The 24,111-nt window shown below is 35.4% G+C and overlaps 1 protein-coding gene and 1 long non-coding RNA gene across 2 annotated transcripts; one reads left to right on the forward strand and one right to left on the reverse strand.

Annotated features, from left to right (window-relative positions):
- The first annotated feature begins 228 nt into the window (after positions 1 to 228).
- Positions 229 to 5,007, forward strand: LOC109158303 (sulfite oxidase). Its single transcript, XM_019306227.1, has 12 exons — positions 229 to 468; positions 696 to 811; positions 901 to 963; positions 1,038 to 1,074; positions 1,526 to 1,607; positions 1,792 to 1,910; positions 2,005 to 2,100; positions 2,792 to 2,902; positions 2,981 to 3,082; positions 3,489 to 3,536; positions 4,324 to 4,542; positions 4,717 to 5,007. Exons 1-12 carry the CDS (start codon positions 394 to 396, stop codon positions 4,831 to 4,833), a joined length of 1,185 nt encoding a protein of 394 aa, XP_019161772.1. The 5' UTR covers positions 229 to 393; the 3' UTR covers positions 4,834 to 5,007.
- LOC109158304 lies at positions 3,070 to 19,180 on the reverse strand. The gene is made up of 3 exons (XR_002050360.1): positions 19,170 to 19,180; positions 8,011 to 8,016; positions 3,070 to 3,153 (listed from the first exon to the last, which is right to left on the reverse strand). It is a non-coding gene; the product is annotated as an uncharacterized LOC109158304 (long non-coding RNA).
- Positions 19,181 to 24,111: the final 4,931 nt, after the last annotated feature.

Raw genomic sequence — 24,111 nt, forward strand, 5'->3', positions numbered from 1 at the left:
GCTCAAATTCACAACTTCTGATATGAGAGTCTAATTCGAGTGCCATTAGACTACAATGTCTTGGCTATAATTATTACTCCTTATAATTTATAATTTCATTAAGCATATCAAATTAAATATATAAAAAAATATTAAAATTTTAGTTATAGCTTTTTAATTTAATTAATAATTATAAAAATTGGAAAAGATGATATAAAAAATGATGCCAAGAATAGCAGTAATCGCTGCTCTTGGCAAATTAGTGGAAGTCATTTCTTTACACTGAAACGTTCATGTTCGAACAAAGTACAAACCAATTCCTGGCCATTATAAATCCTCACACAAGAATACGAACAAAGCAGACAAGAAGAATCACAGAGTAAGGATCAGAGAAGCCGGCAAAGACAGACAGAGATGCCCGGAATCAGAGGACCATCCGATTACTCGCAGGAACCCCCTCGCCACCCTTGCCTCAAAATTAACTCCAAGGTCTCTTTCTTTCTCCTTCCCAACCCTTGCGTTTCATAATCTGCTTGTATACGTGATTTCGTGGATTGATGATTTGGGAGATTGCATTTGATATCATATCATTATCTCTGTACTTGTTATTCCAATTTTGGATTATAAAGCACGAATTTTTTACTGATTTTTTGAAGTAATTATTGAAGTAACTGTGCCGGTAGTTAATTGAAGACTGTAATTTTGTATTGGAGTAGGAACCCTTCAATGCCGAGCCGCCTCGTTCTGCTTTGGTTTCGTCTTATGTGACTCCTGTCGATCTCTTTTACAAGAGAAACCATGGACCTATTCCTGTTGTGGAAGACATCGAGAGGTTTTGCTGCTTCTCTACCCCTTGTTCAAATTTTGTTTTTTAATTTCTCTAATGTCATTTTGGCCAATAATGACTGCTTGGCTGAGCAGATATTCAGTTACTCTATCTGGTCTAATTGGACATCCCAAGGAGCTCTTCATGAGAGATATATGGTGAGAATCAATAACTTATAATTTTCTTATTTTCTATTTGGTAAGTGGAACTCATACCGTTCCCTGATTTCTAGGAAACTTCCCAAACATACTGTCACTGCCACTTTACAGGTAAGAGCTCAACATCTTCTTTTGGTGAAGCCTGTACAGTTAACCCCGTATGGGGTCCTCCTAGTATAGTGGATTTGTCACGTTTAGTCCTGAACTTTCAATTGACCACCTGTGGTCCTTCGACTTTCAAATTGTTACCATCCGTGGTCTAAGTTAATGGTCCTAACTTTCAACCAGCTGTGGTCTTTTTGTAAAGACCATGGGTGGTTAAAATTTGATAGTTGAAGGATCATGGGTGGCTAACTTGGACCACAAACGGTAACAATTTGAAAGTGGAAGGACCATGTGTGGTTAATTTGAAATTTTGGACTAAATGTGGCAAAACCAGTATACTTGGAGGACCCCAAATGGTATTAACTCAAGCCTGTACTAATGATTGACTTCAATTTCTCTTAAGTTTTTGTGATTTAGAGATTATTAAGGGGTATATGATATGGCTTTCCCTTTCCAGTGTGCTGGTAATAGGAGGACTGCAATGAGCAATACCCGAAAAGTTAGAGGAGTTGGCTGGGATATTTCTGCTTTAGGAAATGGTTAGTTGATTGAGCCTTCACACTCCTTTATCTACAAAAAGAAAGTGGTTTCTTTTTCATTGATGTTGGAAAGGATTATAAATTTATTCTTATCTTAGTCCCTGCTTGAGCAGCTTACTCCACAATTATTCATTGATTATTATTCTGGAAAAATCATATTAAGGGGTTGTGCTTGTCCTTTCAGCTATTTGGGGTGGAGCAAGGTTGGCAGATGTACTAGAACTGATTGGAATACCTAAGCTGACAAGTATGACACCATCAGGAGGAAAGCATGTTGAGTTTGTGAGCATTGATAAGTGTAAGGTGATTATTTTGCTTATCTGACAGTGCTTCATGATTTTTCCTTGTATATTGCTTGATATCAATAGAAGTGATTGGAATACATATGTGATTATAGGAGGAAAAGGGAGGCCCTTATAAAGCATCAATTCCACTAAGTCAAGCTACAAATCCTGTAGCTGATGTCTTACTTGCTTATGAGATGAATGGAGAGGTATTATTTCTCATTATTTGGTAGATATGCATTACATTTTAGTTTTCTGATGCTTATGGTTATAGTTCTGTACAATCACGTTCTTCCTTCCCTTTCCTCTTCAGGAATAGGATTCTTGTAAACTAATGGCCCGTTTGGTACACCGTAATTTCGTTGTTAAGGAATTGAAATTGAATGAACATTACATTGTTTGGTTTGAGGGAATTGCAATTCCCTCCTTTTGTTGAATTGCAATTCAATGGATGTGAGGAAGAAAAAATAGATGAAATGACACTACTACCCTTGGTTATTATTACTATTATTATTACACAAGGGTATTTTGGTCTTTATACCACTTCTTTCCTTCTCAATTCCAATAATTCTATTTCTCCTTACCAAACAACGTAGTTTGAATTCCTTATTTATTCCCACCTTATTCTTTTCCCACCGAATTACAGTTCCTTCCTTCCAACCAAACGCCCTGTTACAGATAAACAATGGTTGTATAAGAGGTTTAACAAATTTATCAATTTTTGAATCTTTACAAGTGCTTAGTATAATGAAATGCTGTGTGTTTTTTCATCTTTTATGTATGTTCCATTTTGTTGTTTCTAGATTACTTTCATTATTGCCCATGTATGAGAGAGGGCAGATAAATATTATTGTAGATGTTTTCCTACTCTGATATGATGTTGCTGGTTCACAAATGAAGACACTGAATAGGGACCACGGCTATCCATTGCGTGTGATTGTCCCAGGAGTAATAGGTGCCCGATCAGTTAAGTGGCTTGATTCAATCAATATCATAGCTGAAGAATGCCAGGTGTGCACTTGTGTAAACATTCAGTATGATGATACTATCTGCCTTCCAATGCACTTACTTTGTAGTACTGCTCTGCAGGGATTTTTTATGCAAAAGGACTATAAGATGTTTCCACCTTCTGTTGATTGGGATAATATCAATTGGTCTACTAGGAGACCACAAATGGATTTCCCAGTGCAGGTAACTAGTTGATGTTTGTGTATCAGCTGTGATGATATTTCTTGTTCTCTTACACCTTAGAAGACCAAATGCTAACTTTGAGGGTCTATTGTTTTTTTCTCTAATTAATTTGGCATCGGGACTTGGGATCCTATGCTTTCTTAGTTGCTTAAAGTCATTGTCTAACAATTTTTCCACTAATATGGCGGTCAAGATCCTTGGTCTTATTGGTTGTTTGAAGTCATTGGTTTATTGCTTGGATACAAATCACCTTCTACTATTTTCATAATGTACCCCCAAAATAATAAAAGATAAATAAAATAAACCAACAAAAGCCCCTGTCCAACAAAAGTTAGAAGTTAAGAACAGAAGGTAAAAATGTAAAATCATTATGCGAATCTTATGTACATTGTTTGTTGCTTTACAGAGTGCAATATGCTCTTTGGAGGATGTTAGTGTCGTAAAGCATGGAAAGGTTAGCATCATTATGGATGACTCTTATTATCTCTTTGCATGCTATTAGCCATGTAAATTTATATTCTTTTCTTGAGATTAACAAATTACAAATTGATATTGGCATCTTGTATGTATGGTGTACCTGGTAAAAACGTATTTGTCATATAGGGCATGTTTAGTTCAGGAATTACACATTAGAGCGTGTTTTACCTATGACTCTGTTTGCAGGGCTATTTTTAGAGCTTATATTTTATTTTAAACTGTAAATAAGGCAATAAGCTATCTCCTCTGGTGGTAAATAGAGTATAATATAAGCTCTTATTTTGAAACACCATCACCCATAATGTTTCCAAATATATACTCCGAACTTTTATTTTTTATTTTTCTAGATTTTACAAAAATGACACCCTTTATCCTCTCCCATTAGAACCTAATCTTTCTTTATGGCTCCACATAAAAAAATTATCTCAGTTAATAATATCATTTTTTTAAAAAAAATCAAAAGAAATAACACTATCTTTTAAAGAGTAGTATCTTGTATTTTGGTAACTGTAACTGCATGGAATTATTTATTCTGGTTAACTGCAAACTGCAATAGTATCTTATGGTGATGAGATTATTTGATATTCGTTTCACTCCAGAGACATTAAATGTAACCTTCAAAGCATATTGGATCTTCTAGTTTGTGCTATACCTTCATACCAGGAATGACATGTCAAAAAAATTATTGTATTCACAATTCTTGACTAAAAAGAGTTTTCTTTTCATTATTCAGATTCTATGATGCATTTTTCTTGTATTTTCAGATAACTATTAAGGGGTATGCAGTTTCAGGAGGTGGGCGAGGCATTGAAAGGGTAGATATATCTATTGATGGTGGTAAAACATGGATTGAAGCCTCCAAATACCAAAAAACTGGCATTCCATATATTTCTGATGATGAATTCAGTACTGACAAATGGGCATGGGTTCTTTTTGAGGCCGAGGTTAATGTTTCACACAGTGCTGAGATAGTTGCCAAAGCGGTACGTTTCTAATTTGGTACATCAAAATCTATCATATTGAGCAAACCCTTATTACAATTTATGCAAGACTTATAAGTATTTGGATTTTCGATTATTAAGCCTACTATAGTTCACTATTTTTTTTTTTTTTTTTTTTTACTTCATTAATCATTCCATTTGTTTGATACTTGACAGGTGGATTCATCTGCAAATGTCCAACCTGAAAATGTTGGAGATGTTTGGAACTTGAGGGGAATACTGAACACTTCATGGCATAGGGTTCAAGTGCGTGTGGGCCAATCAAATCTGTAGGCCTAATAGAAATATAGTGTGAGTATTGTTTCACAATCTGAGCAGTAACCTGTTTTCGGTTTAATTTTCTTTTAAGTTTTAAGGCCATCTGCTAAGACAAGTGACCTTTGGTGGAGTATTGCTTCAAACTGATTGCTTTTTTGGAGCAATGATAAACATTTTATTTGCATTTGACCCCAATGCTATTGACATTTTGTTTGCACAAGAATAAGAATGTATCTATTCTTACTCAAATTGGGGTGACTATCGGTCGGTTTTCGATTAATAATCGAAAAAATAATCACTTTTGTATAACCGAGGTACTTCTCATAACCGAACCGACCGAAAAACAAAATTTTTGATCGGTTAAGTTCGGTTATTTTTAACCGAAGCAGTACTAAATTTGCACTACTACAAATACTTGAGAACTTTGAGCATAATAAATTGATTAAGAATTAATTTTGACAGATGCACGTTGATGTTGCTTGTTACAGTATAAATCTTTGAATCTTGTTATATTGTATTATTACAATAAAGTAATATGGGGTTGTTTTAGGTTATGTTTCCAGAATCCAGATGGCTTAGTTTCTTTGTGTAGACTTGCTATTTTCAACATAAAAATAATGGACTAATGTTTAGTTTTAACATTTTTCATGTTGTTAACTGGTTCATATATTAAAATCTTAATCCATATGATTTCTTTGTTCAAATGAGCCTTGTATTAAACTAGTAATTGGACTTTGTTATTTTAGAAATATTGTTCATTTAAAAATATGCATATGTTTTCTTGTATTAAATCCCAAAGGTAGGAAAAAACACTTTCAAACAATAATATTAAGTTAAAATATATTATAAAATTACTAATTTTATTTCTTTCACTTATTTAAGCATTGTTTTTTCGGTCGGTTATCGATTTTTTTTAAGAAAACCGGCCGAAAAATCGAAATAACCGAAAATTTTTGAACTAGAAAACCGATAACCGAACTTTTCAGGCAATTCAGTTATCGGTCAACGGTTTTTCGGTCGGTTTGTTTTTTTGCTCACCCCTAACTCAAATGATGCCCTTCTGTTGATGCTTAAGTTTTCCTCCCAATGCAATCATAAAACAGAAAAATCTGGAGTAGATAGTTGATATCTTTTCTTTTTAAAACATTTGAAGGAATAGATAGAGAATGGATTAGTATTCCATGAAATATGTATATTCCGCGGTTTAGTTTATTGTTTATACCATAAAATAAAATTTTATGGAATTGGTTATTCACTTTGCAATGGTATAATTATTTCCAAGACCCATTGAATTTGTTATTCTTGCCTCATAGGCTCATAGCTAAAGTTTCATGATAAAAAAAAAAAAAAAAAAAAAAAAACCCTTATATGAGTACACACACGTAAACATACACGTGTATGCACAAGAATATACACATATTACAAATTTATTTGTTTATTTATTATTGAGTATTCATGTGAATATATATATATATATATATATATATATATATATATATATATATATATATATATATATATATATATTAATTGTTTGAAAATTTAAAATTAAATGTGACAAAATCACTATACTGAAAGGATCTGAGATTAACTCTGTGAAACAATTAAGTCTGGAATACTACTGTATAGATTGAAATTCAATGTAAAAGGATTTGGTAAAGAAAGATGATTCAGGTCAGGGTGACACTGCAAAAAGAAATCCTGCTTGCATAACCAAAAAAGAAGAAAAAACATTCAATGTTGTAAACCAGACTTTGAACCAGCAATGTCCAATGCTAGCTTTTATTATGAGAATGAGTTGAGATGTTGCAGTCTAATGAAATGAAACAGTTGCATAGAGAGAGTTTCACATCTTTCTTGGGGCATCTGAAGCTGGTTTGCGTTTCAGGTAGCGAATTACAGCATCTTCAACCCTGTAAATCAAACAAACCAAGCAATTATAACTCCAATAATCTCATCCCATGTATCCATGAATAGATTTATATGTCCCGGGACATAACTCAGTGGTCGAAAGGTTGATTGTGGGTGTATAGTGACCTAACAAATACCCGAATTTGAATCTCCTCAATGAGAAAAGATCTGTCTTGGGGCAAAAAGCAAGCTTTGCCTCACTGAGGCGCATCCTGCTAATACTCAGGTTTAACTCTCCTCAATGGGAAGAATCTCAGTTTTGGAACAAAAAGCAAGCACTCAGACCCTGCCTCATTGAGACAAATCTTGCAAATATCTCTGGGAAAGGATCTCCATCAACACTTAGACCCTGTCTCATTGAGACAAATCCCGGGAGGTTCAAATCTCCTCAAATCTCAGTTTTGGAACAAAAAGCAAGCACTCAGACCCTGCCTCATTGAGACAAATCCAGCAAATATCCTTGTTTGAATCTGAGAAAGGATCTCAACACTTAGACCCTGTCTCATTGAGGCAAATCCCACAAATATCCGTGTTTGAATCTCCTCATTGAGGCAAATCCCACGAATATCCGGGTTTGGGGTCTCCTCATAAGGAAAGGATCTTAGCACTTAGACCCTGCCTCAATAACATCCCGCAACTTACATAATAAGCAGTTTATGGAGATAAAATGAGTTAGTTCCACCAGGGAGCCCTTGTCTTTGAGCAATTTCAAATTTAGTCAATGTTTTTGTCATTTAACATCCTAGACTATTTTTTAAACATTTTAGTCATTCTCATGACTTTTCCTATTTTAGTAAGGACATTTTTGTCTCTTTACATTTTTCTTTTTGTTATTTTTCCAATTTCAACCAGTTTAATTGATTTATTACTTTACTAAAAATTGGTTGAAAAATATTATTAATAAAAAATCAGAGATTACTTAAAATTCTAAACCAATTAAACTGGTTGAAACCGGGAAAAAACGCAAAAGACAAAAATGCCCTTACTAAAATTAGGAAAAGCCACGAAAAAATGTTCAAAAAATAATAGTCACATCTGGTGGAATTAACTCAGATAAAATAGTGATGAGAAGAGTTACCAGGGTTGGTTGTACACATCTGACTTGTGCTCATTGTGACTACTACTACTTTCCCCACCATCAAACTTTACACCCTTGCTATGAGAACCAAGTACACCATTAACAAACTCAACAGGTGACTGACTGAATCCAAGAAGCAGTGCCCTTTTCCTCTGGTGTTCTTGGAGCTTCCTCATATCTTCAGAAATCGATTCCTCGAAAACGCCAAGCTCTTTACTCTTGTCTATGCTGCCCAGAAAATTATCCAATTCCTTCTGTATAGGGAAGGGCACATCAACCACCACATCATAACACGCAATCCCAGCAGGCATCTTCCCAGAAAGTGTAATCCTGTGCTGTAAATGAATGGGTTGGGGAGGTGACAAATGGGGAGTGATCTTTAATGGCACCTCTGTGAGCTTAACCACACCTCTCCCAAACACTCTCCGAAGCGGCGGGTCACAATAGAAGCAAGAAGGGTCATCAGGAACCCTTAGCTTTCTGCCATTAATGTACTGCCAAATTGCATGGACAATTCTTGAACGGCTCTCAACTTCAAGGCCTATTACTGCTCTCAAAGCTGGTGAAACTTTGTACTTTTCAGGGAAGTTGTTGAGGTGTAATGTGATGCCCACAGTGAATTCTTGATCCCCCTTTCTTTTGATCTCGAAGCCATCGTTAAGAGCAGGCGATCGGGCTCGATTATCCCAGGTTATAAGATGGTTGTCAGGGTAGAGCTTCTGGTCCAAGGAAATGGTGACTCTTTTGAGGAAAGAGGGAAACTTTGCTTGGCTCTGTTCCAAAACCCTGCCCACTATTACCAGAGTCCATGAAGGAGGCTCTGCAGAATTTGGGCAGTCCTGGTTAGCAAAAGTGTTGAATATATAAACCCGAAGGGTGTTCTTAACAAAAGATGGCGGTTTCATTAGTGCCTCCTGGACAGCAGCTTTCTTTCTGGCAATGGCTTCATCGACTCGAGACTCCATATCAAGCAGCTGGGCATAGAGAACAGGTTCGACGCTAGTCCTGTTTGATAAATAACTGTTAGCTTATGGTAGAAAAATGTTTGGTAAATTAGCTGTTTGGTATAATTTTATTTCTCAAAAAACTAATTGAAAAAGTTGCTTTTGAACAGTTTTTTAAATTTGAGCATTTTTTAATCAAGTCAAGCAACTAATAGTCCAAAATTAGCTGATAAGCTAACTATTTTACCGAACAGGGCCGCCATGGTTTTCAGCAGGGAGCTTCTGTTGTTTCTCCTTACGAGCAGCCGGGGCTATGGGAGGTGGTGGTGATGCCAGTGGGTGCTGGGTACTAGTACCACCCAGAGGTTGAGGTTGAGATTGAGATTGAGATTGAGATTGTTGTAACTGAGCCAGAAGATGGGCGTGAAATGGAGAGATTTGAAATCCAGGAGGGGGTGTTAGGGGAATAGCAACATTATTGGGCATGGCAAATGGAGAATTGGCAAAAGGAGATGAAAACCCAGTGTTCTTGGCAGGCTGTTGATTGTTGTTGGCAGACATGATTACACAAACTGAACAAAGATTCTAGCTTTTCAGGAGGATACCAAGAACTGAGGCCCTGTACTCAAAAAACAAAAGATTCAAAGCAACAAATTAGAGGAATGAGAAAACAAGGAGGGTATCTCAGATCAATCTCTAACACAAAGGGAAAAACCCTGTACTAGACTAGACTCAAGTTTTTTTTGTGGGAAATAGTAAAAATAGTGTAAAAAATTGAGCCAGGAAAAATTGCATTTTTTGTCCTTCGGTTATACTCGTGATACAAACTTAGTTCCTAAGTTATATGTCTGACCATCTTTAACATATAAATTATTCACGAAGTGGAGAGTTTAGTCCCTCATGGACTATTTCTACCATCAATTTTTCACTTAATAAAATGGCTGATTTGGTCCTTCAATTCAATGACTAAAATTGACACTTCATGCATAATTTAGGAGTTAAAAGATTGTTACACATGTAATTCAAGGAGTAAGTCTATACCACGAGTATAACTAGAGGACCAAAATGCAATTTTTTCTTTAAAAAAATTATAATTGAAACATGCGTTCCATCCCAACTAAAAGTTATAAATGCCGATTACTTCTCATGTATATATGCAAGAATGCCGATTACTTCACATGTATATATGCAAGCTGATTACTTTGACAAGTTCCAAGACCTTTGACATGAAATTGACAACTCTGATATCAAATTGAAGTATATGTTTTATTTCAATTAAAAATCTAAATTGACAGATAGATTGCACATTTATGTTTATATATTATATGCTCAATAATTCAACATAAGAATGTAAAGAGTATGGGAAAGAAGAAAACCGCAATTTTATAATGGTTCAACAATGTTCTGATCCATTATATCACCTAAGAACTCTTTCATTAGAATTTCATAATCTATACTTTGATCCTCTTTATTCTTTGTTAGAATCACTACCAAACTTTGATAAAAGAGTTACATTGACTATAACAATAGCCCTTACTCTTCAACAAATTAAGCACACCATCATTCATGGGTGGGTTTCTTGACCATCTCTAATAGCCAACTAACAAATCCCATAGCTTCTTACAGCAAATTCATAAATTCAAGGTTTTCAAGTTATATATACTTTAATTGTCTTTCTATAAAGTAGTAAGTATACAAATATGGTTTTATAAATTGAGTGAACTATTAAGTAATATGTAATTTCAATGAGTCAATCTAAAGACTTGGAAAGCAATTAGGATAATTTAAGCATTAGATATAAGAACAACTTGATATTAAAATTTAAGAATATAATGTTTGGATGAGTAAATGCAAGATAGATTGAGTTGCAGTGCTCAAATAAATGCTCTAATTACCCCTATGCATAGTTATGAAATAAAGGTAATCAAATTCTAGGAGTAGAGTATACGAGGCATTATTGAATGAATTTTTTGAGTTTCACAGTGGATAAAATTTAGAGAACTTTGCTGGCTATTAGATAGGAGTAGGGGGCCAAGGACCTTGTGGTTCAATGGCATCAAGTTGCTTTTTCATAGGAGAGATTGTAAGTTCGAGCTTTAGTGGAGGTGATATTGGCTCTTTGTGCTTCATTTGGTTGGGAAAGTAGTTATGAACAAATATTACATTGTAATAGAGTCAGTAGTATTCAAAAAGAAAAGAAATGCAAGCTCTAAGAGCAAAAGTGTTTTTTTTTTTTTTTTTTTTTTTTTGGGGGGGGGGGGGGGGGGGGTGGTGGGGGCGTTTAGTGTAGGCTTGGAGTAAGGAGTCCTATTTTTCCCAACCAAATAAGCACTTTTCCAAAGTTAACCTTCCCGCGGTCAAAACAAGACTTACAAATAGCAATCAGAAGATATTGTTTGCAAGTTTTTCTCGTCATTCAAAAAAATTGTTAGAGAAATTCAATTGAAGTAAATAAGGGTCAAGCTGCCATTTAGTACAAATTTTGGAAAACTAAGGCGTTTGGTTCACAGAATGTTAGACTACCTTAGAGAATGTTAGATTGTTGGGAATGTTAAATTTCTGTGTTTGGTTTAAAACTAAGGTATGTAAATAAGACAACGGTAATAAGACAAATTGATTAAGATGCCAAAAGTCCAAAATTAGTAATAAGATAAGCGAATGTGAGATCTCACATTCCCTTCCAATAGTTAAAAACTTAGGGTGTGTTTGGTTTGCACATGGGAATTGGAATCGTAATGAGTATCAAATACTTGGTAATGCTAATGGGTTTTAGTGAAAGTATTTTGCATGTTATGGTAGTAGGGTAGAATGAGAAAGATTATCAATAATGTTGTTTGGTTATGTATGATCCTATAATGGGAATAAAGATTTTAAAAATACAAAAACACAAAATCAAGACAATTGATTCTAATATAAAGACATCAAAAACACCAATATGAACAAAAGAAATAAAAACAAAAATCTAAAAGCACTAATCAAAGAGGATGAGAAGGAATAAAGGAATGAAAAGGGATGATACCCTTATTTTATTTGGGTATGAGTTTTTCAATTAAGAGGGTGTTTGAAATCTATAGTAGTGTTCTAAAAACCTATCAACCAAACAATATCAATCACTTTGATACCCATATATTCATTAGAACTAAACCTGTCAACCAAACACACCCTTATTAGTGTGGAGGTTATGTGATATTCCCTCAGAAAATTACATAACCTGAACCAAACATGGAAATCTTATATTTCCAAGCAAATATAACCTTAGTTATCTTATATAACTTGAGCCAAACGCCCCTAAGAGTAATGTTTGTTGAGCATATAGTCATAAATGTGCAATCTAATTATCAGCTTAAACTTTTAGTTGAGATGGAGCACATGCTTCAATTATGTTATTCACCTTTAAAAATGTTCCCTTCATAGTTTCCATCCTGACATGACATTGTTTGATTGGTTATTTTTTTATTATTAAAAGTTAGCCAATTCATGACAACCAATAATTATACACCATGTCATGGAAGGAATTTAAGAACCAAAAAATTGGAAGGGGTAAGAAGAATTTTTCAAATTATAATTTAATTTGTTCCAAAATGTCCACAATTGGAGTTTCATTGTCCATCTTGAAAACTTTTGTCCAAAGTGATCTCTTTTGAAACTAATGGATTTAGAATCATTTTGGAAAAACTAAATTGAAGGAATACAAGTAACGAACTTTTGTCCAAAGTGATTATTTGATTTATAATACGTTTTAATTCGGTATGAATACAAAACGTATTATAAATTATATAAATCAAAATGTAATGTTTCTTTTATAATATTTTTTTTTTAGTTATAACAAATTACGAGATCAATAATTTGACATTTCAACAACATATTTAACATAATAACGAAATTTTAATCAAATTAAAGAATCTAGAATCCAAGGGTTCCAAAAAAAAAACTATAAACCTTAATCAACATGTAAATTATTATAAAACTTAGTGCTAATCGGTAATTGCTAGTAGTAAATATGATTATACAGTATTTAGTAGCTAATTCACACAAAACACCCACAACAACAAGGACCACAAGGTCTACACCCAAATTAGACAGAATACTCATAATTCTCAACAAATTTCTTAAGACAAACTTTCACAAATCGGGTAAAACTCAAATATTCTCAATAAAGCTTTAATCAATTTCTTATGAAATGAATTAACTAATAAATCAACATTCACAAATAAAGAAAGTAACTAGATTTAAGAAATAAAAACGAGTTTCTAAATTTTGACCTTTTGTGTTAATGGCGTATCGCCGTCGGTAGCCGAATAGAACAAATCAGTAAACTTTGACCTTTTGTGTTAACGCGTATCGCCGTCGTCGGTAGCCGATTAGAAGTGATTGGTGACGTGAGGTGTTGTAGGTTGGATCCTAGAGGCGTAAACGTCTCGTCCTCGTCTTCGAAACCTTTTGACGTTCTACGTTAGTTCTACGCTTTAAGGCAAGGTTATATAGGATTTGAGTTTGTTGTCGACTCGCTTGTTTTTAACTTTTTAAAAATAATTAGCCCCCAAACAATGTCATTTTAGAATTAAAATATTTAAAAATGAATTTTTTTTGTGGGGTCCACTTACCCTACCACGGCTCTACCACTATGGTATATGGATTTAATTACTTTCCTTCGTGCGGAATTCGTGTACGGTTAGCAGAGGGAGGGGGTGGGGCATGGGAAGGAGAATTTCTAAGGTGTTGACCAACAATAATGGTACTAGCACCAAAGCCTTATGAATAACAAGACTTACAAATAACAATCAGACCTTAGATAGTGATTGCAATTTTTATGGTCATTCAAAAATATTGTTAGAGAAATTCAATTGAAGTAATTGAAGGTGAAGCTGCCATTTAGCACAAAATTTGAAAAACTAACTGTTATATATGGGTTGTTCATAATAAAAATAAGAGTAATGTTATTACTCCTTGAAATGTTCCCTTCATATCAACAAGGACCACAAGGTCTACACCCAAGTTACACAGAATACTCATAATTCTCAACCAATTTCCTAAAACAAATTTTCACAATGGGGGTAAAACTCAAATATTCTCAATAAAACTTTAATCAATTTCATATGAAATAAATTAACTAATAAATGAACATTCAAAAATAAAGAAACTAGATTTAAGAAATAAACACGAGTTTTCAAAATTTGACCCTTTGTGTTAACGCCGTCGGTAGTCGGTTAGAAGTGATCGGTGACATGAGGCGTTGTGGGTTGGATCCTAGAGGCGTTATAGTCTCGTCTTTGGCTTCACAACCTTTTGTCGTTCTACGTTACTTATAAGGTTTATGGCAAGGGATATAGGGTTTGAGTTTGTTGTCAACTCGCTTGCTTTTAACGTTTTAAAAATAATTAGCACGCAAACAATATAATGTCATTTTATAATTAAAATATTTAAAAAGGAAAATTTTTAGTGGGGTCCACTTACCCTACAACGACTCTACCGTTATGGTATATAAATTTAATTATATTTTTTTCCGTGCGAGGTTCGTGTAAGGTTAGTAGGGGAGGGGGTAGGATCCACTTCTGTTGTTTTGCGTTACTTCTAATGTTTATGACAATGTATATATGGTTTGAGTTTGTTGTCGACTCACTTGCTTTTAAACTTTTAAAAATAATTAGCTCCCAAACAATGTCATTTTAGAATAAAATACTTAAAAAGAATTTTTTTTAGTAGGATTCACTTACCTTACAACGGCTCTATCAGACATGTATGCCATAGGAGCCAACATTTGTTGGAGAGTCGGTTGGTCGATTGGAGAGTCGCCATTGTCGGTCGAAGATGTCGCCGGCGGTCTAGGCGACGCGACCGTTCTCCCCCAATATGAGTTTCGCGGTCAGTTGTCGTATCGGAGTTGCGACCATCGGCTATAGCAGGTGTTGCGGTCAGCGAATCCAGTAGTAGATCCGACAGGCGACTCCAGCGAGAGAAGCAACCGGAAATATTTAATCTGCTGCCTGTTCCTAGCGTTCGACGCTCCAGTGGGGTTGTCCCGTGCCCGATGGCGTTTTCCGTGATGCTATTGACAACCGAAAAGCGGGAAATGAAGTGTGGAGTAATATTGGTTATTCGAAAAATTTTGGCAAGAAATAATATTCCAATTATGTAGTTGATATTCTTGGTAGTATTATATTATGAAAATGTTATATAGGATAATTATATTAGAATTATATTACCAAATTAAATATTGACATTTTGTGTTAACTACTTATCCCCGTCGGCAGTCGATTTGAAGTGGTAGGTGATGTGAGGCGTTGTGGGTTGGATGCTAGAGGTGTTATCGTCTTGTCTTTGGCTTCACAACTTCAGCCTTTAAAATATTTAAAAAGGAATTTTAAAATTAAAATATTTAAAAATGATTTTTTTTTTAATGGGATCAACTTACCGAATAACGGTTCTACCGCTGTGGTATATGGATTTAATTAATTTTTTTTCGTGCGGGGTCCGTGTAAGGTTAATAGGGGAGGGGTTGGTCCACTTTTGCCGTTCTGCGTTACTTATAAGCTTTATGGCATGGTATATAGGGTTTGAGTTTGTTGTCGACTCGCTTTGTTTTAACCTTTTAAAACTAATTAGTCCCGATCCCAAACAATGTCATTTTAGAATTAAAATATTTATAAATGAATTTTTTTTAATGGAGTCCACTTACCCTACAACGGCTCTACCGTTATGGTATATGGATTTAATTACTTTTCATCCGTGCGGGGTTCGTGTAAGGTTAGCAGGGGAGGGGGTGGGGTCCACTTCTACCATTCTGCATTACTTCTAACATTCTGCATTACTTCAAAGCTTTATGGCAAGGTATATAGGAGTAGGGTTTATTCAATGCACACTCTTAGAGAAAAAATGTGCCCACTCTACCTTTCTTTCTATACCTTAGACTTCATTATTCTAGGAGACCTATGTGCATTTCCTCTGTTCTGTGCTCTTGAACCCTTGATTCCCTTGTGCCTTTAGTTGAAGTATAGGTCGTCGAGTCAATCTATCTTGATGGGATTTTGGCTTTTGTTGAGTAATATATATAGAAGAGATTTTTGTGGTAGGTAGTGAGAAGACTAGTAGTATCGACAAGAGGTTGAATCAATAGTGGAAACTTTTTTTGGGCAGGATAGGGTTGGTGTAAGAAATCTTATTTTTCCCAACCAAATAAGTACTTTCTGTAATGTTAACCTTTCCGCGAACAAAACAAGACATACAAATAACAATCAGACCTTAGATAGTGTTGGCAAGGGGTAAGAAGAATTTTTCTAAAAATAATTTGTTCCAAAATGTCCACAACTGGGGTTTCATTCTCCATCTTGAAAACTTTTGTCCAATGTGATCTGTTTTGAAACTAATGGATTTAGAATCATTTTGGAAAAACTAAATTGAAGGAATAAAAGTAACGAACTTTTGTCCGATGTGATTAATTATTTGATTTATAATACGTTTTAATTCGGTAAAATAATATGAATACAAAACGTATTATAAGTTATAAATCAAAATGTAATTTTTTTTTTTTTTAGTTATAAGAAATTACAAGATCATAAATTTGACATTTCAACAACATATTTTAACATAATAACGAAATTTTAATCAAATTAAAGAATCTAGAATTCAAGGGTTCCAATTTGGGAAAAAACTATAAACCTTAATCCACATGTAATGTAAATTATTATAAAACTTAGTGCTAATCGGTAATTGCTAGTAGTAAATATGATGATAAGAGTATTCAGTAGCTAATTCACACAAAACACCCGCAACAACAAGGACTACAAGGTCGATCTACACCCAAATTAGACAGAATACTCACAATTCTCAACCAATTTCTTAAACAAACTTTCACAAAATTGGGGTAAAACTCAAATTTATTATTCTCAATAAAGCTTTAATCAATTTCATATGAAATAAATTAACTAATAAGTGAACATTCATAAATAAAGAAAGTAACTAGATTTAAGAAATAAAAACGAGTTTCTAAATTTTGACATTTTGTTTTAACGGCGTATCGCCGTCGGTAGCCGATTGGAAGTTATCGGTGACATGAGGCGTTGTGGGTTGGGTCTTAGATGTGTAATCGTCTCGTCTTTGGCTTCACAACCTTCTGTCGTTCTACGTTAGTTCTAAGCTTTAAGACAAGGTTATATAGGGTTTGAGTTTGTTATCAAATCGCTTGCTTTAAACTTTTTAAAAATAATTAACCGCCAAACAATGTCATTTTAGAATTAAAATATTTAAAAATGAATTTTTTGTGGGTTCACTTACACTACCACGACTCTACCACTATAGTATATCGATTTAATTACCTTTCCGTGCGGGATTCGTGTAAGACTAGTAGAAGGAGGGCGTGGGGCATGGGAATGAGAATTTCTAAGGTGTTGATCAATAATAATGGTACTAGCACCAAAGCCTTACGAATAACAATCAGATCAACTTTGATAGTGATTGCAATTTTTCTAGTCATTCAAAGAAATTGTTAGAGAAATTCAATTGAAGTAATTGAAGGACAAGCTGCCATTTAGTACAAAATTTGGAAAACTAACTGTTATATATGGGTTGTTCATAATAAAAATAAGATTAATGTTATTCACTCCTAGAATTGTTCCCTTCATATTCTAAAACAAATTAACTTTGGGGGTAAAATTCAAATATTCTCAATAAAACTTTAATCAATTTCATATGAAATAAATTAACTAATAAATGATTTTCAAAAAAAAAAAATTAACTAATAAATGAACATTCATAAATAAAGAAAGTGACTAGATTTAATAAATTAACACGAGTTTTCAAATTTTGACCCTTTGTGTTAACGCTGTCGGTAGCCAATTAGAAGTGATCAGTGACATGAAGCGTTGTGGGTTGGATCCTAGAGGTGTTATCGTCTCGTCTTTGACTTCACAACCTTTTGCCGTTCTACGTTACTAATAAGGTTTATGGCAAGGGATATAGGGTTTGAGTTTGTTGTCAACTCGCTTGCTTTTAACATTTTAAAAATAATTAGCTCGCAAACAATATAATGTCATTTTAGAATTAAAATATTTATAAAGAAATATTTTTTAGTGGGGTCCACTTACCCTACAACGGCTCTACCGTAATGGTATATAAATTTAATTACTTTTCTTCCGTGCGGGGTTCGTGTAAGGTTAGCAGGATAGGGGGTGGGGTGCACTTTTGCCGTTTTGCGTTACTTCTAATGTTTATGACAATGTATATATGGTTTGAGTTTGTTGTCGACTCACTTGCTTTTAACCTTTTGAAAATAATTAGCTCCCAAACAATGTCATTATAGAATTAAAATATTTAAAAAGAAATTTTTTTAGTAGGATTTACTTACCTTACAACGGCTCTGTTAGACATGTATGCCTTAGGAGCCAACATTTATTGGAGAGTCGCCATTATCGGTCAAAGATGTCGCCGGCGGTCTAGGAGACACAACCGTTTCTCCTCCGATCTAAGTTTCATGGTCGGTTGTCGTATCGGAGTTGCGACCAGCGGCTATAGCAGGCGTTGCGATCAGCGACTCCAGTAGTAGATCCGGCAGGCGATTCCAGCGAGAGAAGCAACCGGCAATCTGCTGCATATTCCTAGCGTTCGACGCTCCGGTGGGGTTGTCCGGTGCTCGATGACGTTTTCCGTGATGCTGTTCACAACTGAAAAGCGGGACAGTAAACGGTGGAGTAGTATTGGTTATTCAGAAAATTTTGGCAAGAAATAATATTCCAATTATGTAGTTGATATCTTGGTAGTATTATATTATGAAAATGTTATATATGGTAATTAGAATTATATTACCAAATTAAATATTGACATTTTGTGTTAACGACGTATCGCCGTCGGCAGCCGATTACAAGTGGTAGGTGACGTGAGGCGTTGTGGCTTGGATCCTAGAGGTGTTATCGTCTTGTCTTTGGCTTCACAACCTCCTGCCGTTTAAAATATTTAAAAAGGAATTTTAGAATTAAAATATTTAAAAAGGAGTTTTTTTAGTGGGGTCAACTTTTTTTCGTGCAAGGGTTTGTGTAAGGTTAGCATGGGAGGGGTGGGTCCACTTCTGTCGTTTTGCATTACTTATAAGCTTTATGGAAAGGTATATAGGGTTTGAGTTTGTTGTCGACTCGCATTGTTTTAACCTTTTAAAAATAATTAACCCCGACCCCAAACAATGTCATTTTAGAATTAAAATATTTAATTAGAAATTTTTTAATGGGGTCCACTTACCCTACAACGACTCTACCGTTATGGTATATGGATTTAATTACTTTTCTTCCGTGCGGGATTCGTGTAAGGTTAGCAGGGGTGGGGGTGGGGTCCACTTCTACCATTCTGCATTACATCTAAGCTTTATGGCAAGGTATATAGGAGTAGGGTTTATTCAATCGACATTCTTAGAGAAAAAAATTCGCCCACTGTACCTTTCTTTCTATACCTTAGACTTCATTCTTCAAGGAGACCCATGTGCATTTCCTCTGTTCTGTGCATTTGAATCCTTTATTCCCTTGTGCCTTTAGTTGAAGTATATGTCGTCGATTCAATCTATCTTGATGGGATTTTGACTTTTGTTGAGTAGTATAGAAGGGATTTTTCTAATAGGTAGCGAGAAGACTAGTAGTATCGACAAGAGGTTGAATCAGTAGTTGTATTTTTTTTAGGTAGAGTAAGCTTGGTGTGAGAAGTCTTATTTTTCCCAACCAAATAAGCACTTTTTGTAAAGTTAACCTTTCCGCGGTCAAAACAAGACTTATGAATAACAATCGGTCCTTAGATAGTATCGGAGGATGGTATACGCGAATTGAAGTCAGGGGCAGGAAAGTAATCTTTTCTTAGCCAAATCTGTTGTAACCGTCTTCTCCATTTCCCTCGTATATAAGCTTTGTATCTCTCTCTCTGTAATGAGTTGAACAGAATTAAACAACATCACATCCTCTTTTCTTTTTTCTCTCTCTACGTATGAGCTGATTCCGTTATGGTATCGGAGCACCGCTCTTACGCCGTCGCCGCCTCCGGTGGTGGAGAGTCGAATCAAGGAGCGCAGAATGCTCCGCCAGTCAACCGCTCACCTATTCGTACTGCTTCCATCAATGTTCCTCAGAGGAACTCACCTACACAAGCACAAAGAAACTATAGCCTAGAAGAATTGGAGAATCCACTATTTATCAACAACAACGACAGTCCGTCAACAATTCTGGTCACTCCGCTGCTTACAGGAAGCGGAAATTACAGTTCGTGGTCGATTTCGATGCGCATAGCGTTAGAAGTGAAGAACAAGTGGAGTCTTGTTGACGGCACCACCGTAGCACCAGTCCGCGATCATCCTCAATACGCCGCCTGGAGAAGATGCAATCTGTTGATTTGCTCGTGGATCTTCCGATCAGTTCAGCCGTCCATCGCACAGAGAGTCATGCATCTTGACAAAGCCAGAGAGGTGTGGAATGATTTGCAGAGGAGGTTCTCACGACATGATGCTCAGCGAATCTCTACTCTACAGAATGAAATCTACAATCTAAAGCAAGCAAATCTGACGGTAAATGAATACTATACTAAATGTCGAACTATGTGGGAGGAATTGAATGTTCTGAGGCCTATACCTATCTGTAAGTGTGATCCACGTTGTGCATGTGGACTGATCGATGAAATTAGGAAAGAACGTGACACTGATCAGGTAATACGTTTCTTACAAGGCTTGAATGATGATTATAGTAGCTTGAAATCCAATGTGTTTGTGCTTGATCCATTGCCAGAAATCTACAAAGTTTTTGTTATGGCTGAGAAGGTAGAGAGACAGATTAACCTAAGGAGTTTGAGTCTAGGGAGTCTGGATTTTAACCATGCAAATGCTCTGCATAATAATCAGATTAGTCAAACTCCTAACTCTGATGACAATATTATTGCTGCTATGAATGCTTATAATCCAAGAAGAAACAACATTGGAAAAGGAGCAAAATGCACTTATTGTGGGATGTCTGGCCACACAATAGACAAGTGCTATAAGAAACACGGATCCCCGCCGGGATGGGTGCAAGGTTATAAGTCCAAAGCTAAGCAGCAGCAAATCATGGGAGCTTCAGTGAACAATGTTGCAGACCTGGGAATTTCTGATGAACAGCTGCGAAGGATCATATCTGTTCTTCAGCCACAAGCTGGACAATCACTTTCACATACTACTGGACAGCCATCTTCTTCCACTACTGCTACTGTTTCTTTAGTTTCCAAGTTCAATGAGGCACACTACCCAACTGATGAAGGCAAGTGCCCCATAACTCATGTTAATTCTATATCTTTATGCTCAAATACTTGGATCCTTGATTCGGGAGCTACAAATCACATTGTTTGTTCCTTGGATTCTCTTGTTGATTATTGTTTGGCCAATGGTACTGAAGTCACTCTACCTAATGGACAATGCATAACTGTCACACTCACACACATAGGAAATGTTGAACTCAGCAATGGTTTATGGTTGAAAGATTCCCTACATATACCTTCATTCAAATTTAATATAATCTCAGTGAGCAGGTTAGTTCAAGATACTTCTCATAAATTGGTTTTCATGTCTAAGCAGTGTGTGATCCAGGAAGCTCATGGGCTGACGATTGGTATAGCTAAGCAAGAACAGGGGCTCTACCTTTTGGAACCACTAAGGCTGGAAAATAGAAACTATACAATGCAATGTAGTAGTTCTGAAATATGGCATCGAAGATTAGGCCATTTTCCTGCAAACAAACTTCATCTTTTCAAAAACATTGATGTCTCTTCTAATAAAAACATTGTTTGTGATGTGTGTCATCTTGCCAAACAGAAAAGATCCCCATTTCCATTAAGCACCACTGTCTCGAATTCATGCTTTGAGCTTATCCATGTAGATATCCGGGGGCCATTTTCAGTTTGCTCTTGAAAGGAGAACGCTATTTCTTAACAATAGTAGATGATCATTCAAGGTTCACTTGGCTTCACATGATGAGAGACAAATCTGAAACAATGCCATTCTTAAAGAAGTTTCATGCCTTTGTCCTTACTCAGTTTGGAACCATGATCAAAGCCATCCGTAGTGACAATGGTCTAGAGTTCAGAATTGATGATTTTTTTTGCTGAGAAGGGTATAATTCACTAGAGATCTTGCGTCAACACCCCACAGCAAAATGCAATAGCCAAACGAGAGCATCAACATATCTTGAATGTTGCTCGGGATGCCGGGAGCTACAGACAACTAGTAGGACGATTATTGTACCTCACAGTAACACGTCCAGAGATTAGATATGCAGTGCAACAGCTGAGCCAGTTCGTTGATGCCCCCACAAGTGAACACATGACTGCTGCTCATCACGGTGTTACGCTATATTAAGAAGGCTCCTGGACAGGGAATTCTCTATCCAAAGGGAACTCCCATGCATCTAAATGTGTTCTCCGATTCAGACTGGGCTGCATGTTCGACCACACGGAGATCCATCACTGGTTTTTGTGTGTTTTTGGGGCCAACTCTCATCTCATGGAGATCAAAGAAACAAGCTAGGGTTTCACGTTTATCCTCCGAGGCGGAATATCGAGCTCTCGCCGCCACAGTCCGTGAAGTACAGTGGATCAATTACACCACTCATAATTCAGGGGTAACATTGATAATGTGCACCGTTTTGATAATTGAGAGGCAACATTTACACCACTCATAATTCAGGGGTAACATTGATAATTGACATATTATAGAGGGACATTTTTTACAATTTTCCCTTTGATTTATAATACGTTTTAATTCGGTATGAATACAAAACGTATTATAAATTATAAATCAAAATGTAATGTTTATTTTTTTTTTTAGTTATAACAAATTACCAGATCATTAATTTGACATTTCAACAACATATTTAACATAAAAATGAAATTTTAATCAAATTGAAGAATCTAGAATCCAAGGGTTCCAAAAAAACTATAAACCATAATCAACATGTAAATTATTATAAAACTTAGTGCTAATCGGTATTTAGTAGCTAATTAACACAAAACACCCACAACAACAAGGACCAAAAGGTCTACACCAATTAGACAGAATACTCACAATTCTCAACCAATTTCTTAAGACAAACTTTCACAACTCCGGGTAAAACTCAAATATTCTCAATAAAGCTTTAATCAATTTCCTATGAAATAAATTAACTAATAAATGAACATTCATAAATAAAGAAAGTAACTAGATTTAAGAAATAAAAACGAGTTTCTAAATTTTGACCTTTTATGTTAACGGCGTATTGCCGTCGGTAGCCGAGTAGAAGTAATCGGTGACGTGAGGCGTTGTAGGTTGGATCCTAGAGGCGTAATCGTCTCGTCTTTGGTTTCACAACCTTCTGCCGTTCTACGTTACTTCAAAGCTTTAAGGCAAGGTTATATAGGGCTTGAGTTTGCTGTAGACTCGCTTGCATTTAACTTTTTAAAAATAATTAGCCCTACTTTCAAAAATAATAATAATTAGCACCCAAACAATGTCATTTTATAATTAAAATATTTAAAAATGATTTATTTTTGTGGGGTTCACATACCCTACCACGGCTCTACCACTATAGTATATGGATTTAAGTACTTTTCATCCGTGCGGGATTCGTGTAAGGTTAGCAGAGGAAGGGGGTGGGGCATGGGAAGGAGAATTTCTAAGGTGTATGTTGACCAACAATAATGGTACTAGCACCAAAGCCTTATGAATAACAATCAGACCTTAGATTGTGATTCAACTGAAGGTCAAGCTGCCATTTAGTAAAAAATTTGGAAAACTAACTGTTATATATGGGTTGTTCATAATAAAAATAAGAGTAATGTTATTCACTCCTAGAAATGTTCCCCTCATATTCTAAAACGAACTTTCACAAAATTGGGGTAAAACTCAAATATTCTCAATAAAACTTTAATCAATTTCATATGAAATAAATTAACTAATAAGTAATAAATGAACATTCATAAATAAAGAAAGTAACTTGATAAAAGATACGATCATATAAACACGAGTTTCCAAACTTTGACCCTTTGTGTTAACGGCGTATCGTCGTCGGTAGTCGATTAGAAGTGATAGGTGACATGAGGTGTTGTGGGTTGGATCCTAGGGGCGTTATCGTCTCGTCTTTGGCTTCACAACCTTTTGCCGTTCTACGTTACTTATACGGTTTATGGCAAGGGATATAGGGTTTGAGTTTGTTGTCAACTCACTTGCTTTTAACATTTTAAATATAATTAGCCTGCAAACAATATTATGTCATTTTAGAATTAAAATATTTAAAAAGGAAATTTTTTAGTGGGGTCCACTTACCCTACAATGGCTCTACCACAATGGTATATGAATTTAATTACTTTTCTTCCGTGCGGGGTTCGTGTAAGATTAGCAGG

Source organism: Ipomoea nil, unplaced genomic scaffold (assembly GCF_001879475.1).
Source record: "Ipomoea nil cultivar Tokyo-kokei standard unplaced genomic scaffold, Asagao_1.1 scaffold2805, whole genome shotgun sequence".
In the NCBI taxonomy this organism is placed as follows: Eukaryota; Viridiplantae; Streptophyta; class Magnoliopsida; order Solanales; family Convolvulaceae; genus Ipomoea; species Ipomoea nil.

Bases quoted from the DNA above. Each gene is read 5' to 3' on its own strand.
- LOC109158303 (XM_019306227.1), top strand. From the start codon at position 394: ATGCCCGGAATCAGAGGACCATCCGATTACTCGCAGGAACCCCCTCGC. The intron at 1,608-1,791 runs GTTAGTTGATTG...TTGTCCTTTCAG, and splicing joins TATTTCTGCTTTAGGAAATG to CTATTTGGGGTGGAGCAAGG. The intron at 4,543-4,716 runs GTACGTTTCTAA...GATACTTGACAG, and splicing joins CTGAGATAGTTGCCAAAGCG to GTGGATTCATCTGCAAATGT.